At 36.8% G+C, this 17,523-nt stretch overlaps 1 protein-coding gene across 1 annotated transcript in view; it reads right to left on the bottom strand.

Moving 5' to 3' along the window:
- Positions 1–17,523, bottom strand: part of CNKSR2 (connector enhancer of kinase suppressor of Ras 2) — a 186,065-nt gene that overhangs the window by 135,815 nt on the left and 32,727 nt on the right. Inside the window, exon 5 of the mRNA XM_009893115.1 lies at positions 5,010–5,051. Coding sequence (XP_009891417.1) covers positions 5,010–5,051 — 42 coding nt within the window. The remainder of the gene's footprint in view (positions 1–5,009; positions 5,052–17,523) is intronic.

The following is a 17,523-nucleotide window of genomic DNA, read 5'->3' as shown; positions in this document are numbered from 1 at the left end:
ATCAGTAATTCTAACAGTTTTAGAACCAACTGCGCCTGGGCTTGAATTTCTATATAGATGAAGTTTAAACAGTGAACTAAATCTTATTTTGGATGCAAAAAGGGAGGCTTCTGTCACAGTGAAGTTTGCTGGGCCCAATTTGCAAGGTATAGACTCTTGAAAGGAAGCAAGTGGTTACTTTTTTCTTTTTTTTCTTTAATAAAATTCAAAAATGATACATTTGACAATGCATTTTTAGCCAAGTATAGTTCTATAACAAATATTCAAATATAGCGGGCAGGAGTGAATTATTGTCACTGTAGTTTCTGCAAGGCTCTTAGCAAAAAGAGAATATTCTGATCCATTACTTGGTCTTTTCTTTTTCAATTTAGTAACTCTCTTTAAATTTAAATAGCTCATTTGTTTTTCAAAACCTTCTAAATATTAATTTCACTCTGTGGTTCTACTTTCTACAGTTTTCCAACTCAATAAAACTAGATTTTGGTAGGAAAAGCAGCATAATTTTAAGGAAATGAAATTCCTTAGGAAAACATTATCTTTTTTTATAGAATTAAACTAAAAAGAAAATCCAGTTAAAACTTACTATTAATCTGACTGGAGCCTGGCTTCTACTTTCTATAATTAGTCCTTTGTGCTTTGCTCTCACTTTAATACTCTACTGCTTCACATGGACTAATCTGAACTAGATATTTCCATCATATATAGCCTTGAACAGCTGGATGGAATCAATGAATTATTCCTCAAATATTTTAAAACGTCATTCAGACTTTCACAATGATTAACTTATAACTCCCCAAATAAGCAGAACTGATACCCTTTTAAGCTGAGCAGTTTTCCATACATTTTTATCATCTCAAGTTAGATCAATATTTAGATTCTAAATGTAAACTAGCAAGAGCATACTAATTTCTGATTTTGAAGCAAACACCACACCTATGGCTATATCCTTTCATATTTAACCCCACTGTATTTTAAGACTTGCTCTTCTTAAGTTAATATTTTCTATTGCCATCTACTTCTGTTGGTATTATTTTCTGGTGATATTTACTCTCTGTTTACATTAGCAAACTATTACAATTATTATTAAGTATTTATTTATTACATCACTTACTGAGCAAAAGGTAACAGAAATATGAAGCATTTCTCTTTGTTCATGAATATTTCAGAAGCATCAACATTTTAATGAGCAAAAACCAACACGTTATTCTTGTGTGGTTTTTCACTTCTTATTCCATAGAAACCAAGTGTTTCTGTGATCAAATTCACAGAAAAAAAAAAAAACCACCAAAAAACCTTTACGAAATCTAGTTGTCTTTAAAATAATTGTTTCAACACACCTGCAATTCTAGGGCACAAAATTATAGAAGAGACTTTTTTGCCCAGACACACTTTGCAACTCCATTTAGAACAAATAAACAAGTTGAAGTAGGTAACTTCTTAAAACTTCATCAGTTTACAGAAAGACAAAAAGGTCTTTCGTGCATTTTATGCATTTAGTTGACACAGATTAGTTTACTACTTAACCTAATATTGTGAGTAACAATCAAAATTCTTATATATAGCATTTGAAACTTGCTTGGAGTAAATAAAGATATTTCATTCTTGAATATAAGCTGAAGCTATACAGTTCTGTCTCCACAGAATGCCATTTGTTAAATGCATCAGTGATATCTAAAAAGATAACATCTGAATAAAGTTCATTGACGTTAAAACATACTATCTATGTACAAGGTGATTCAGCAGTCTCTCCACATGAACACCCACACTACCACCTCTGAGAGAAAGAGGGCGTTCATTTGCTTTTCAAAAGAAATTACTGCCATTAGAATATGAGCACATTAACTATTTTTTGGCCCTACCTGATTAAAGCAAACCAATTGGTCATTTAATTGAGGATCTTGCCTTTGGTGAGGGATGCTGCCTACTCCACCATGCTTTAGAGGAAAGCCTGAAGACTCAGTGATGAGTTAACTTTGGAGGTATCCATGAATGCACTTCAACAGCAGCAGGGTGGTCTCACATCCCCCACCTGTGTCCACACACCCCCCTGCCCCCTGATTTGGCACAAAGTAGGCTCGCGCCAGGGAGAATGGGGCATCATCCCCACAGGGGATGTGTTTACAGAGCTCCAGCCCCTGAGCCACGGTACACAAGTTCAAAATAACCATGTGAACAATGGAGATGTTTAAGGCAGGACACAGGTTCAACCTGAAGTAAACCACTGGACAACCAATAGGTAATGAGGACAGAAATCAACTACGTTGATTCAATGATTTGCTCCTAAGTTCGTAAATTTCTTAGTGTCCAAAGAATAAGAGTACAAAATTGTCATTTAATTTGTTTTCATTTCTGTAGCTGTAGTTCTTTTTTACTCATGTAAGAAGGATCTCTTAAAATTTTACTTCTGTCCTTAGTGGGAACAATACCTTGCAACAAGGATTTCCTTAGGCTAATTGCGTGAATTGCTAATTAGTTGTAAGTCAGTGCCTTTAACTTTTGTGAGGAACCTTGTTTCCTCGCGTCATGAAGAGAACATGGTATGTGAAGTCATACAGGGTGAGCCCACGGTTTTGAATTCAATTTCCTCTCTAAGTCATCCCAGTGAACACAGGTTTATGGTGCTATCTGATCATTCAAAGGCAGCTGGATGTGATGCTGGCCAGACACCGCTTCTGTAATCTCCAGGAGTTTGCACGGTTTGCAGATGGGAAATGTACTCAGAAAACAGACTTGCAATAGCTTGGTCTTTGATATTTAAGAGAATTTACTTTCTCTCTTTGTAGTATCTGTGTACATGTCCTCTCCTCATTTTTCCTAGTTCTCCCAGCATTTCTCATTCAAGACTCTTTCTACACCTTCACCAAAATTTACTATTCTTTTTATACCAGAGAAACTTCTTTTTAACATCCACCTCTAAATTTACTGGATGCACAATCTGTAATAGATTTAAATTCTTAAACCCCCTCTAGAACATCTTTAATCTAGTTTGTACTCCTACATTCAAATACTGTTCGCTCATAAGGTATCCAACATTCTCTCTTTGACACTGGTATAAAAATACCATGCACCCTCTCAAGATCTTGTCATCAGTAGGCTTTTCCCCTCTTTTTTTAATCTACCTGTTAGATTGCTCCTTCCCAGATTGTCTAATGGGCTAAAGCCACAACACGTTTTTCTGTCTTCCAAGGAAAGGGGTTAGAGGGGACTGTGACTGCTTTCAGTTCCAATTCTACCATCAACCTTCTCAGCAGCACATGTAATATATTCCCTTTCAAATTCAAAAGTATTATTTCAAATTCCATCTTTTAATTATTCAATCACAGATTTATTTCTTTCCTCAATTGCTTTTGGTCAGCTTTTGCCCCTTGAAATCCCATCCATCAGCTGAAATGCAACACGGTCAGAAATGATCTAAGTTATGTGTAATACATATAGTCATTTTTAATCCTGGGCTTCAGTAAAACATTCAACGCTCTGTTCGTGTTTCCTTGCAAGCTTGAGCACTAATCCTAGAAGCTAATTAAGCTCTCCACAATAATACATATGTCCACCTGTCATCACAATGAAGTTACTGTGGATTAAACAAATAAGCCTATGTGAGTCTGAATGATGTAAGATAATACAGCTTTTGAAAACTGTCTCAAATTTGTGCACTCACATATCTTAAATGAATCCCTCTCAGTTTCCTCAAAATTTTCTGTTGAAGACTATATTAACTGACGCTTCATCAGCTCGAAATGCTGCCAGCTCCCTCTTTGCTAATTTCTAAAAGATGCATACTGTATATAGCAGATGTTAGAGCTACTGGCCCCTACAGCAGACAACGATCATATATTGAAAACAAGGTTATACACAGTGATTTCAAACTTATAGCACTTCAACTTTTGCCAAGATTATGCAATTAAAAACTTCATTACTTAAATACTTGCAGAGATCAGTCTAGCAAAGATGATGATGTCAGCCTCACTAAAATTGCTAATTCTTTGTGTCCCAAAGGGGAAAAATGTCAGTGAAACTTAAAAATACAAGGAGAAGTTTTATTCCACATCACTGTGAAATCAAAGCATCAAAAGCTTACAGAATTCAGCTTGCCAAGCATTTGATATGGGACCACTGGGGAGGGCGGGGAGTGGGGGTGGTGGGGAAGTATAGCAAAATTTACTGGGAAGCTCATCTTTTAAAATAAAGAAATACAGTATTTTCTTGCTTAAGCTCTGGTAATAAGAAAAGTAAGATATCAAAACCTACCTAAATGTAAAATACAGTGAATAAATTAAACTAATTCAGTAGTCACTCTTAGGAAGAACATCTTCATATCTAACTTTTACAAACAAGCTCTGAGTTAACTTAATACCCACTAAACTACAGCCACAACACGAAACATGATTTAATATCTAAAACTTCGGTGCAGTTTTCAGACAAAGTTTACTCAAGCTTTTGACTCTCCATCCACCGCAGTATCAGCCTTTCAAACTCATCCTGTGTTCTGATGCCCTGATGACTTTCATCTGCCTTATTATTATTATTTATTATCAATAGCACTACAGATTCTGGGAACAGATTGTTGTATTTATACTGAGAATTCAAAAGAAAAGAATTGCATCAATTTTCCTATGAATAGGCTAGCTCCATGCTCCTATTAGGAATAAAGCCGTACAAATTAAGCTATATCACTAAAATAAATATATGATTTCCCAGAAGCCTAGCAACTAACTCGCTCTCAGAAAGATGCCATTTTTCGCACTCATTCTTCTGACCACGGTTTACAAATAACAGATGGGCCTGAGCCAGACAAACACAAGCCCTTGCAAAGTTCCTGGCTTCTCATATACCAAATTCAGGTTCCATAACCTCATTGCCTGTTCACAAGTAGTTCCATACATTCACTCAGTCATACCCAGACTAGGTCATTATCACACTGGTAACTGCATAGAAAAAGCACAATACACACCTATAATTCTGTGTAGTCTATACAAATATATGTGTTAAGAAATCCAAACACTACTCACCACATGAAGAATTTTATTCTCCGTTTCATATACTGTGCAATCCTGAAAAAGTAAAACAGAAAAGGCAGGTTAGATTGAGCCAATCATTCACCCTTCCTAGATTTACTCTTTTTCAGAATTAAACAGAATTGAAGTCTTTAGGCTAAAACAAAAGCTTTCAAAGTCTCAAACAGAATGGAAAGATGCATGTAATCGAAGTGTAAAGCCACCATGGAAAGCAAATAGGTAAATGTTTATATCTATTCACTAGTTCTTGTTACTTCTTTCCTTGAGACAGATAATGATTTTCCTCCACTTTCGATCCTTTTGGCATATACCAGCTAGTCACATGTATGCCAGACAAGTGGCTTCAACCAGCAGTCCCTGACCATGGACAATGACCTGCTTCTAGTGGTAACACTGACAAACAGCGGTACCAGGAATCGTCTTAAGTAACTGAGAAAGAAAACTAAAGCTGAACAATACCAGCTGAGCTGAGACGAACATGTTTGCATACCCTGCCAAAGAAGAGAAAGAAGACCCTGGGATGAGGAAGAAGAGAAAAGGGAACCACTGGTTGTTTATAACATTCCATGCAATGGGAGGGAAGACAAATGTGGAATACAAAATGCACAGGAAACTTGAGCTGGACCATCCTATTACATATGGCCTGATGGGGACGGCATGCACATTGTTGTCACCTTATATAGCATGTGAGGCAGTTTCTATAAGCAAGACTAACAGATGGGAGGCTGGGGTGTGTTAAAATTTTTCTGACAGGCCAAAATCTGAGTGGATATAGAGAAACGGCGTTAGTAAGGCAGAAAGCACATGAAATACAACCAACATCGGTGAAAGAACCACTCTTTTCTAAGTTCATCAGATGCTGTAGCTTTATGGCAATTAGTGCAAACTCTTTTTAGAACAGATGCTTTATATCCTCCCTAATAACACACATGAAAAATGTGACTAAGTTTTCATGTTTAAAGTTTCATTTTTTTAATCAGTTGATCCTGTTAGAAAACAAACCTTGTTATATGCAACTGTTTTTAAAAAAATGATCCTTTAATCCATGAAACGCTTCTAGTGTTACTCAGGCAAGAAAAGCCAATGTGTTCTTAAGCTTTGTATAAAGCAAGCTATGCAGAAGCAGCAGGTTGATTAGGGAGTATTTTCTTAATAACAGCTGTTGGCATTCAGGAAACATTCACCAGTAAGTACAGCCGGAAAGAAAAATCTAACACGTTTAATTATATGCAGACATCAATGAAGTATTTGCAATCTTAGTAGCAAAACACACATTTCATTGTTACATGTGGGAGGGCATGTAACATTTTCAATCTGGATACATTTACGTTCTGCATAGTTTCTTATGAATCATTTTGCAAAAATAGTAGGAATGGATTGGGACATTTATATTGAAAAAAAATGCTTTTAAATAGACATAATTATTTTATTGGTAATAGGAAGATTTTACTATAAATTTAAACATGCAACTTCAAGAAGATACATTTTGAAAAGTCCCACTACTAAGGGAAGGAGGATTCTGGGTTTTTAAATGCTGTAGAGACTTATTACAACCAAGACATCAGTGAGTAACAGAGAAACACTGCTACATCCTTGAAATGAAACTCTTCCACACAATCATGAAGGAAGCTAAAGAAATATGCTTATTTCTGACAAACCAAGAGCATTTATATAAAAAAATAAAATATTTCTGAATCTACAAAAGACAGTCAAGCAAGTGGAAAACTTCTCAGGCATCCAGTCTATATCTAGGGGCAGGTGGCCTCACCCTTAAATTCTCTCCTCGACACACAATTCCCTACAAATCCAGGGTTTGGGAAGGCGAATTGCTAAATGAGTTCATCACACAGTGGACAGCTGATTGTTAATGCTACATCTTCATATTCAGGTAAGTGAAGAATTAACAGTTCAGTAAACCATAAAAGATGGGAAACTGGAAGAGAGCAAATGCAATGCTTAGGTAAAAAAACAATTCCAAAATATATTCTTTCCATACATGAATGGCATCCAACTAAGCATAATTCAAACATGAACTCAGGAAAATGTGCAGGAATGCAAAGTTCCACGCCAGCATAGCCCAGAGCAGCCCTGAGGTCTAGGATTCAAAGAAATCTAGAAAAGGTCACCAAGCCTACATCGTAGCCAGCTCATTTTAACTTCCTGCAGCCATCCCTAGAGATGAGGGCTGAGACTGCTTCTCAATGATCCCAAGAGCAAAACCTACAAGTCACTTTCTTTCATAGTGAACAGTTTCTTTCCCCTTACATTTTTTTCAAGTCACTCACTTCTTTGTGCTTTAAGCAAGCACTGAGGATAACTGCGCCCACCCTCTTCAAACATCCCTTAGGTAGAATGATAAGCTGAATGCTTATTACTGGGGGCCTTTACCATTTACAATTATTGCTTTTTCATACTCATTTCTCTCACCTAAAAGAGCTGAAAGCACTTAACTATAAAAAGAGTTGCTAACTATGCAATTAGAAATAAATTTGTATTCTTAATAGCATACCACCCACAGCTGGAGATCATCTCTTCCTTCCATACCTACTCTACAAGCCCGTATCTTCCTCCTAAAAGATCTTCTTTAATACCTGTTTAACCACAGTATCAAAACATTACAATTAAGGTAAGAAACAGATCATATGAAAGTTTAACATCAACTTTTTTTCTGCTTCAGAAAAGCAGGAACACAAAAAATCTGCAACCAAGCTTTACTCCTACGCAAGCTAACAATTTGCTGTTCACTTAGTGAAACAATACTGTGATTACACCTAACTGAAATGCACAGATACAGCGAGGAGGGCATATTCTACTTTTACCTTTTATTCTCTGAACTGCGCAGATATATTCACTGACAAACTGTAACTAGAGCTAGGCTATATGATCTTCATCTAACCAAACAAACAAAACTTCAGCTGAAACAGCATAAAGTTATCTTCTAAATGCACATTATTTTCTAAAAGATTAATAACACAGGTGGCTAGTAAAGCGACAACAGCAGTTCTGTGTTAATTTATGCTTCCTGAAGATATAGTCAAATATTGGCTGTTAGCAGTTTCAGAGAGGAAAACGGGACAGTATTGTCTGCAGAGAAAGAGAAATAAAAGGGGAATATTATGGAGAAACCTAGTTACTAATATCAGATTTTCATGGTCGCTCTTTCCAGCTCTGCCTCATGCATCAAAAATGGCATAAGCAACATTTGTGGAGGCAGCTGGAACCAGGCTAACATCCTAAAAAAAGGGAAACATGAGGTCCAAAACTGCAAGAAAAAGCAAAAAAAAAAAAAAATGCAGTAAGGGAGGAAGATAATAAGAGCAAGAACAAATCACCACAATCAAGGAGAGAGTTCTTCTGCACTTTAAATCCTGGTTTAATTTTAAAACCTATTTTTAAGACTAGCAAGACCTATGCCACACTGCAACTGAGAGGCATCACTTATATTTCTTCCAGAACTTCTGGCCTTCATAAACACAATTCTGCATTATTTCTACAAAAATTACAAGTTTTGCCTGCCAAGATCCTATTGTAATGTTATAAGTAATAATTACTAAAGCCATTTAAATTAAACCCACTAAACTAAACAGCACTGACCGGTGACAATGCTGCAAAATGCACACATCTCACCCCACCCTGCCCCAAACATTGTTAGAACAATTCACATGTGAGGCAACATATATAAAATACAAATTTTTGTGGATTTTATTTTTCAACAGTAATGTTTATGATGTTTTATTTTTCCATTTTATTTTCTTCTCCCCTCACCATTACTGCCTTTTTGGTTTTTTTTTAAAAACATTTGCCTTAGTGTGTCACAGAAGTGGGGAATAGGGTCAGCTAATTACACCAGCACTTTTCTTATTCTTTAGTCCTTTTCTTTGCACCCGAGTTGATTAAATCTCAACTCAAAATGTGAAGTACTGAGATCCAGTGGACCTGCCAATTCATCCTACTGCTCCTTTATGCCACAGGAAAAAATGTTCATGCAGCTCTCCAATACTATAACTACGGGATAATATTCAGCAGAAAACACTTCTATTTTTGCATATACATGATCTAGTTTACTCGTCCGAGTTGGCAACCTGTCAAATTACCTATTGTAATTACCTGTCAAACACTTCTCCTCTCAGGGTGCTTGCAGTCTATCATCTTGAAACATAACATCATTATTACTACTATTACTATTATTCGTGGTTTTGCCACATATTCTAGGCAGCTGCTGCACCGAACTCTTCTTGGCAGGCTTAAGTTCCTGTCAACTCCATGACTTAACTTCAGAATAAAGTTATGCTAGCTCAGAAAATAAAATATATACATACAAATAGCTAAGGCATAGAAAAAGGGAGAACTGCAGAAATATGTTTATTAGTTCTTTCAACAACAAATCAGCAACATTTCAGCATTTCTAGTAATCCTTAGATCAGAGTGCTCAAGAGAGGGCATGGACTTCATTCACTGTATTTTCTTGTTCAGCAGAATGCCTTAGTTGCTCTGTATATTTAGTCATCCTAATTTATTTTTTCCTCCAAGGCAAGGAAATTTCCTAGGCAGAGCTGATACAGAAGCAGGTTACACAACTGTCAAAACCAAAAACCAGATCTCCTGATTCTCAAGTAACATGTTAGCCAAAAAATCTCCATTGTAAATTCATATGATAGTAGCTTTGCTCAAAAGCAGGTTGTGTGGTGCTACAGAGGTGGAGTCAACTGCAGCAACTTGCTAAGAACAAGTGCTTGCCATGAGAGCATTTGTTCTCCAGGCAGCTTTCAAGTTGCTTTTGGTGGAGCTTCTTCACTGTTTCTTTTCATTTGTTTTCCTCTGCAATCCAACTGAATTTACATGTGTGTGTTTTTATATATTGCATTTTTTTTTTCTAGTATTTTGCTGATAAAATGTAGGCAAGGTTGGGAACACAATTGTAAATTGCCTGGGAAATGCATCTTTCATGAGCAATCCCACACATCTTCCATGTCTAGTTTTAAGAGGACAACAGCTAGATTTTATGTACTGCTTAAAAACAGATGCCTGATAGAACTGCTGTCACCATTATTTTAAAGTCATGCAAAATGTTCTAAACTGTGTAACTGCAGTTCTCTATTTGTAACAAAAATAATGAATTACACGATTGCTAAAAGAGGGTTCAGACTCTCATGCATTGCCAAACCTTTAGCATAAAATCTCTCGAGCAATGTAGCCATTGGTTGGAATTAAGCCAAGCCATCCTTTAAATCCCTTTGCTTCTCAAATTGATTAAAACTGTAACTGAATCCTTTAATAGCAGTATATGTCAAATGGATGGTCTGTCGGTCTTGCTACTTAGCAACAATAAAAATAATTAACTTGAGAATGCTCAGATTATAACTCCCAGTCAACTCAGCCTCAGCACCGCACCATCAAAAGTAAGTTTTTCTGGCTTCAAGGAGCCCACTCTGAGCCTGTTCAATTGTCACTAGCTCTAGGGAGTTTATGCCATTGGCTCTAGAAAGGCTCATTTGGTTTGCATTCTGCCCAATTCAGCTATGGCAAGAGACCCACAAGACTGAGGTTTGCTGGTGTCATCACTGAAGATTCTCACAAAAGTTCTCAACAACAATGATGACAAAGTCTAAAGCTTTGCCAACATATGAAGAAGGCAAAAGTTTTACAGCTTTCATAGTACCTTCATTTATTATTACCATTCATCGCTTTTATTGGACCAAGACAGTGGTACATAATTTCCAAACAGGTCCAAGGGTAAGATAGGTTGAGTTAATTTAGCCTTTCACCACTTAGAAAATGTATCTAATACAGCTGGTGCCAGGATTAAACAATGACAGCTTTGAAACAATAAACTTGATCAATATAATATATGCTATGGCAAAATGCTGTGTTCTACAGAGCATGATTAGAAAATTGAAGGATATTAGAGAACTGTGCTCAGACTGTGTTTTACAGGTATATCTGGGTAATTGGTAGAATAATAAAATACAAATTGGCAGGTATATAGCTCTGTTCAACCCCCTCCCCTCCAATGCCCGTTCACAAAAACAAGCAACAAAAAACTTAAAATACCCCCAAAGCTACAGAAGCTGGCAAGCAAGCAACACTCTCCTCTGGCAACGGGCAAAGTATTAAGAACATGACACAGGCAGAGGTTTCCCAAGATGCTTTACCACATCTTAGATTTTAAGAGGTCTATCAGGACTTTGGATACAAAAGGTGTGGGCCTTGGGGACACTGACAATTATGTATGTTTGCAACGAGAGAGGGAAGAGGAAATACCTTTTTCCTGTCTCACTACATAAAATGCAATAGCAAGCTCCTCTTCAGCTATGCAACAACCCAGCGCTTCATAGGTAATCCTTCGCTGGTGCGATACAAAATGAATTTTCAAAATTACATAGCCATTGCTAAAAATATATTGTATTTCTACACTGCATTTCTAAGTGAATGTCCCAAAATATGTGCTTTCCCTGACTTTCTTCCCACTGAGCTGCTCCAAAAGAGTCTCCTGTCATGGCTCTTCCTCCTCCTTCTGCCACAGTCCTGGGGAGCTCTATCCTCAACTCTCCTCTTTTCTGCAACCTCTTCCCTATTGCTCAGCAGCCTCCTAAAATCATGCTGCTTTAATTATCATCTCTGTGCAGATGAGTCACAGATCTCTCGTCCCTTCTGTTCACATTTGCAGTTCAGAATTTCCTTCTGGATATTTGCCACCAGCCCTAATGCAGTATGCCGAAAAGCCGAAATCACGTTTTTTTCCCCCAAGTCCCCCTTCTCCCCGCTTCTTTCTCCATCTCTGTCAACAACTCCACCACCTTATGTCCCACAAGCTCACAACCTGGGTGCCATTTTCAACTCTGCTTCCCACACAAATCCTGTCGATTTTCTTCCCACTGCCGTTCAGAAATATTTGCTTTCTTTGCCACTTATGCTACAATTATTCAATCCCTGCAGTTTCTTACCACTGGGTCTATGGCATACTCACTATTATTATTCCCTGCCCCTCCACACTGAAGCCAGGGCTCATCTGTACCTGCAGCAACCCACTCCGTCCTCGCCCATCAGAAGCATGCGTAAGAACTGACAGAGATGGGAGAAAACAGAATGGTGAGCACACACCATTTAAGATACTAAGGGAAGAGGAAAAAAAAAAAAAATCACTATCGTGAAAAATATAATGCAAGCTATTAAATAAATGCTACATAAAAGGTCATTTCCCATGCAACCTCCACAAATGCTTCTAGAAGTCTAGAGCCTTTCCCTGAATATTTAATGAACCTGCAGTTCTCTGAGTTCATAACCCTTGTGTACAAACTAATAGCAATTACCCAGCTTACTGAGTACAAAGAATTGCCTTAATTTTATTTAAACAATCTGCGTGGAGTGGCACCTATCACCATAGTAACAGAATACTTCATGTAAAAAATTTAACACAACTTACATAAATCACCCACAGATCTAGCAACTACTGGGAAAAATTGCTCGCTGGATTACAGAGATGCAACATGTACACTAAGCTCTTTTCTTCTATCTTTCCCAAGTAATTTTCCATTTCCAATTATTTCTACCCTCCTTTTTGTAAAAGACATCATCTTGCTTTCCTTTGGGATCTGGTCACATAGTAGTTCTTAATTTGCATACAGAGAGTAACACTTCTTCCCGCTATGCTGTTTCTAAAATGAGCTGGTATACCATTAGGTAAGAAACCATAGCAAGTATTTTAGCACCAACTAAAATCACATTGATACTTGTTCATATATCCTGCTAGTACCTAAATGCTTACATGGTCTAAATTGAATTTTGGCTCTTAGGGTGATTTCTCTATGCAGCGACATTCTCAGCAGGTAAAAATAAAATCCACTGAACCTATCAACAGATGAGAGGTTGGAAATGAGGCAAAAATGTTCCATCCAAAGAAGAAAAAACAAAGTTGAAACACCCTTTTTCTCCACACCTCTAATTCAGAAAAATAAGCGTCATGCATTTAAAACTAAATCTTTTATCACTGACACACAAAATAGAGTTTGTAGCACGATATGTTGTGCCGTTCTTAAGTTTTTAATGTCACTTCCAAGACCATTTAGAGGTAAATAACTTCTTAATTTTTAACTTCTGCTTTTTCACCAGTACTGTCATGAAAAAGAATTCTGGTTTATAAAACACAATTGCAGCAAAATATTTCAGGTTTCATATAGTGCCAGGTGGTTATTCTGCCAACAGAGGAAATAAAATTAATTGAACTTAAGAAAAAGTAATGATATTTAGGTAGATGGCATTTCAGGCTCAGCTACGACTTGAATGTTTCATATTGGATCACCTGAAATTCCTGATGTATTTTTAAGCAAACAAACATACATGTACCTCACATTATATTTCTGAAATAAAGATTGACCCTACACTTTTTCATGCTCAAGTCTTCTATTAGCCACCTAGCAACACATCATTTCTGTAATTCACTATACTGAAGTGAAATCTTGCTTTGCTGCACCTGGTTACAGAGACTGTACTGTCTGTGGAAAGGGAAATCAGTTTCTAAAGTAAAAGAAATACAGAGGCTCTGTCTCCAATTCTACTGATACGACCAACATAATCTTAATCCATCACCATTAATGATTAAATTTAGCATTTACAAAGAATTACACAGGAAGCGTGGCATACCCTCTGTCTGCCTCTATTCAAATAGAAACTGTGATGCCACCCAACATGTACTGACACAGTGCCCACAACAATCAGTCCAAGAAAAAAAGGTTTTATTTAAAAGGAAACATACGACATACTAAAAAACATTTTCCCCTCTGTCTATACTTTATCTCAGTTTCCACCAACTTTCTGCAAGTGCTTTCATGAGTGTATGAATTAACTCAACAGTCCCTTTCAGTGACTCTTTCACTGTCACCCCGACCCACTCAGGCTCCTTTGCTCGGAAAAATTTAACAACTGCATTGATTTACCAGCATATGCCCCACCAAAGAGACTACTCTTTTTTCCACAAATTATTCTGCTTTGCATTTCATTTTTCCCCATGTTCAAAGATTGTCAATTGTTAATCTGGAAGAAAAACAAAACAAAACTCCCCAACTAAACAAACCAACACCGAACTATTTTTGCTTTCTGGTTACTAAGCTTCTTATGTACTCAGAATCTTTTGGGGTTTTGGGGTGGGTTTTTTTGGTTGGTTTTTTTTTTTTTTCTCCTTCTTCCACCCACAAGGAAAAGAAACTACTTTCTCTAAGAATGGAAAAGAAATCACAGCTAACAAATTCGCAGGACTTTACAGGGTGGGTTTTAATTAAAGCATGCAGTAGCTTCATAAGCTACTTTGGAAATGTCACATCACAGACTATACAAGTTTAGGGGAAAAAAACCCACTTTCTTTACAGCATCTATTTCAATGACAACTAATGAGGCATTGAATTATTTCTAGTAGTGGTTCATATCCCTATAGACTATTATTGATGTTTTAACCTTTGAGCTATTCCGTGCCTAATCCCATTTCAAAAAGGACTTCAAAACTTAAATCAAAAAACAAAAATATATCTACAAGTAAGTCATTTCAAGAGGGAAAGAAATATAATAAAATAGCAGAAATAAACCAGCAGAATCAGAAAAAGGCATCAATGTTAAGCACCTTAGGCACTTTTCACATTACATTAAATTACATCTGAAATTTTCCACAGAAGTGTGCTATAGAGAAATAAGGTACTCTACTATGAAAAAGAGAAAAACATTTCTAAAGAGCACAAATTGAGACTACTTTGATACAGCTTCTTGTAAACAAAAAACAGTTTCAAATTTCCAACAATTCTTTAAATTCTATTTTACCTTATACATTATACACTGACTTCTAAATGTGAAAAAAACATCTGCACAGGATAATACATATCCTGAAACACCACTACTTCCAAGCACTGCTTTATACCTTATGCAACAGAAAATCTTGCATAAGAGCAGCAATTGAAGGACACAAGGTAAGTCTAAATTTCCATCAGTGTTATTTGCAATGAGTTACAACACTCTCATATGAATACCATTTGAATTCCATGTACTATAGACAGATAATGCCTGGCTATTGTTTTCAAGAGGGACTTTTTTGTTCCGTTTTTAGCTTTTCACCACATCTATTTAGCGACCTACTTGTATACATACCCCTCTACTTGTACACTTATCAGAAACGGGGCATTTTGTATAAACAGTGTACTATGCATACATATATTTTAAATTCCGAGAATGCAGCCTCCTCACCATGAGGCATTTTTTATTTAAAAAAAAAGGGGGGGGAAGGAGATTATTATCACGGTAGGCTAACAAAGTTTTCCTGCAAGGATTTAGTAACAAAGTTGGGGTGGAAGGAATACTGTTCAAAATTTAAAAACTTTAAAATTTAATACATAACTGTTTCCATCAAACACGTGTTGTTTCAAAAACCCCAACAATCTGGAAGCACAAAGCAGCTTTAATGAGGAACCAATCAAACATTCACACCACTAAACTATTAAAGCCAGTTTATTAGCTAAAGATACCTGAGGTAATTAGCTACTTGGAACGACCTAAAATTAAAAAAAATTAAGCTATATTTAGTGAGTCCTTAAAGTCCTTAATAACTAGAACTTAAAAACAAAAGTGAGGAATTGTGATAGAAAAGATTATATGAGAGAAAAGACTATATGAGAGATACTTGGTAACATTAGTACTAAGGATATTAATTATTCTTCTCTATTCACGGATCTGATATTGTCCTAACAGAATGGATAGAACCATTTTATATTATTGCATTTGGATTCTGAGCCAGGGCAGGGGGCTAAGAAAGTAAATTCTCTTTTTATCCTTTAAACTGGAAAGCAAGCCTGCACTTAAATTTCTCAATGAGACTTAATATTTGAAACATTCACCACATAAGTTACAGCCATTTGATTATAAAAAATGCAATGTCATACCAAAATAGTGCATTACTCAAGAAATAATTTGTGATCCTTTCCAGTATCTTTTATCTGAAAGATAAGCAATGACTAGAAGCCCAAGAAAGATTAACCCTCTGGCATGGGAAGTGAGTCCACTGGGGCATGGGATATACAGACACTTATTTTTTTTAATCTCAAACACCTTTAAATCGGGAATAACCTCCAAATCACTCAGCTAAGGCAGTGCATGAGGCACTTCTGTATGTGTTCCAGGGCTTTAGCTCAAAATCCCAGGTCCAGACAGAGTATTTGTGGATGGTTGTCTTGGTCTTTCCAAGCCATCTTCCATCCTGGATGTCACCTCCCAAATTGCATCACTCAGGTTCTCACCCTGTGTCATCCAAAATTTAAGTTTACCTCCAAATGTCGCTGACAGATGATGTCTGAATTATGTTCTGTGACAACAGTGAAAGCCAGACCCGTGTCAGCCAAGTGACCGTTCTCCATCTCCACCCCTGTTACACAGAATTGCTTCCACCACGTAGTCCCTCTTCAAAAGGGTTTTTAGAAGAAGTAATTGCAGTGAAGCTTTTACAAAGGAGTATTTACAGGCCTACAGCTATGCTCCTGCTGGAGCATCTTGCTAAGTAAATCCCACAAGACATTGAAGCTGTGAGATAAACATCAGTGGTTTTAAAACTAAATAAACACAGCAAATCATTGTGAAAGCTGATTAAAGGAAGTGAAACACATGTGACGAGCGCTACTAATGATCATTACTAAACAGCAATAATAAGAACTACAATGTTCAGCAGTAGAGTTTTCTTTAAACGTCTGATAACTTACAAAGTCAATATAAAATTAGACTTTTCAGATATTCCAAAGATTTCCAGGGTTTTAATTCTAAGGAAGAAAGCTTCTTTAGTGAAACATTAATGGGTTCCTGAGGAATAAGAGAATTGAGAATGATAATAAAAGCTACCTACCGATTGCCTAAGTAATAAAACTTCTATTCCTTACAGTTATCCCTGTAGCTACTACTACCTTTGTAAAACAAAACAAGCACACTTAAAAGGACCAGTTCCTGGCACCCTCTGAAGCTGAACACCCCAACTAAGTCAGCAGCAAGACTTTTATGAACGCCATAAAGACAAGGAGTCACTCGTGTTCTTCGTTATATGGATTTGTGACTAGAACAACTCTGCCGACACAAATCTAAATTTATGAATGAACCAAAAGGGAAAAAAGCACAACCCAAAGCAATCCCCCCACCCCCAACCTGTACACCCTTTAACACCTATCGTGTACCATCAAGAAAGAACAGGTTTTTTTTTTTTTACTTATTGCAGTGTAACAGAGTACAGATAAAGCACGGCCTCCGATTCCTACAAGGAGGCAGATAGGTATAGGAGAGAAAAGCAGCGAGTGCAAGAGAATGCTAGCAAAAATCATGATAGTCTCATGGATTTGTTTTTTATTTAAATTCTTTTTTTTCCCCTCCAATGTTCTGCTGCAAGGGAAGAGTTGATTATAAAAATGGAATAAGAATGCAAGCCCCGAATTAAATAAGCCATCAGCAAGGAGGATGGTATTAGGAGTGAAAACCTGCAGGAAGTGCCTATGAAACA

Source organism: Charadrius vociferus, unplaced genomic scaffold, assembly GCF_000708025.1.
Source record: "Charadrius vociferus isolate BGI_N301 unplaced genomic scaffold, ASM70802v2 scaffold169, whole genome shotgun sequence".
Taxonomy (NCBI): Eukaryota; Metazoa; Chordata; class Aves; order Charadriiformes; family Charadriidae; genus Charadrius; species Charadrius vociferus.
This window is presented reverse-complemented; position numbering and strand designations above follow the sequence as displayed.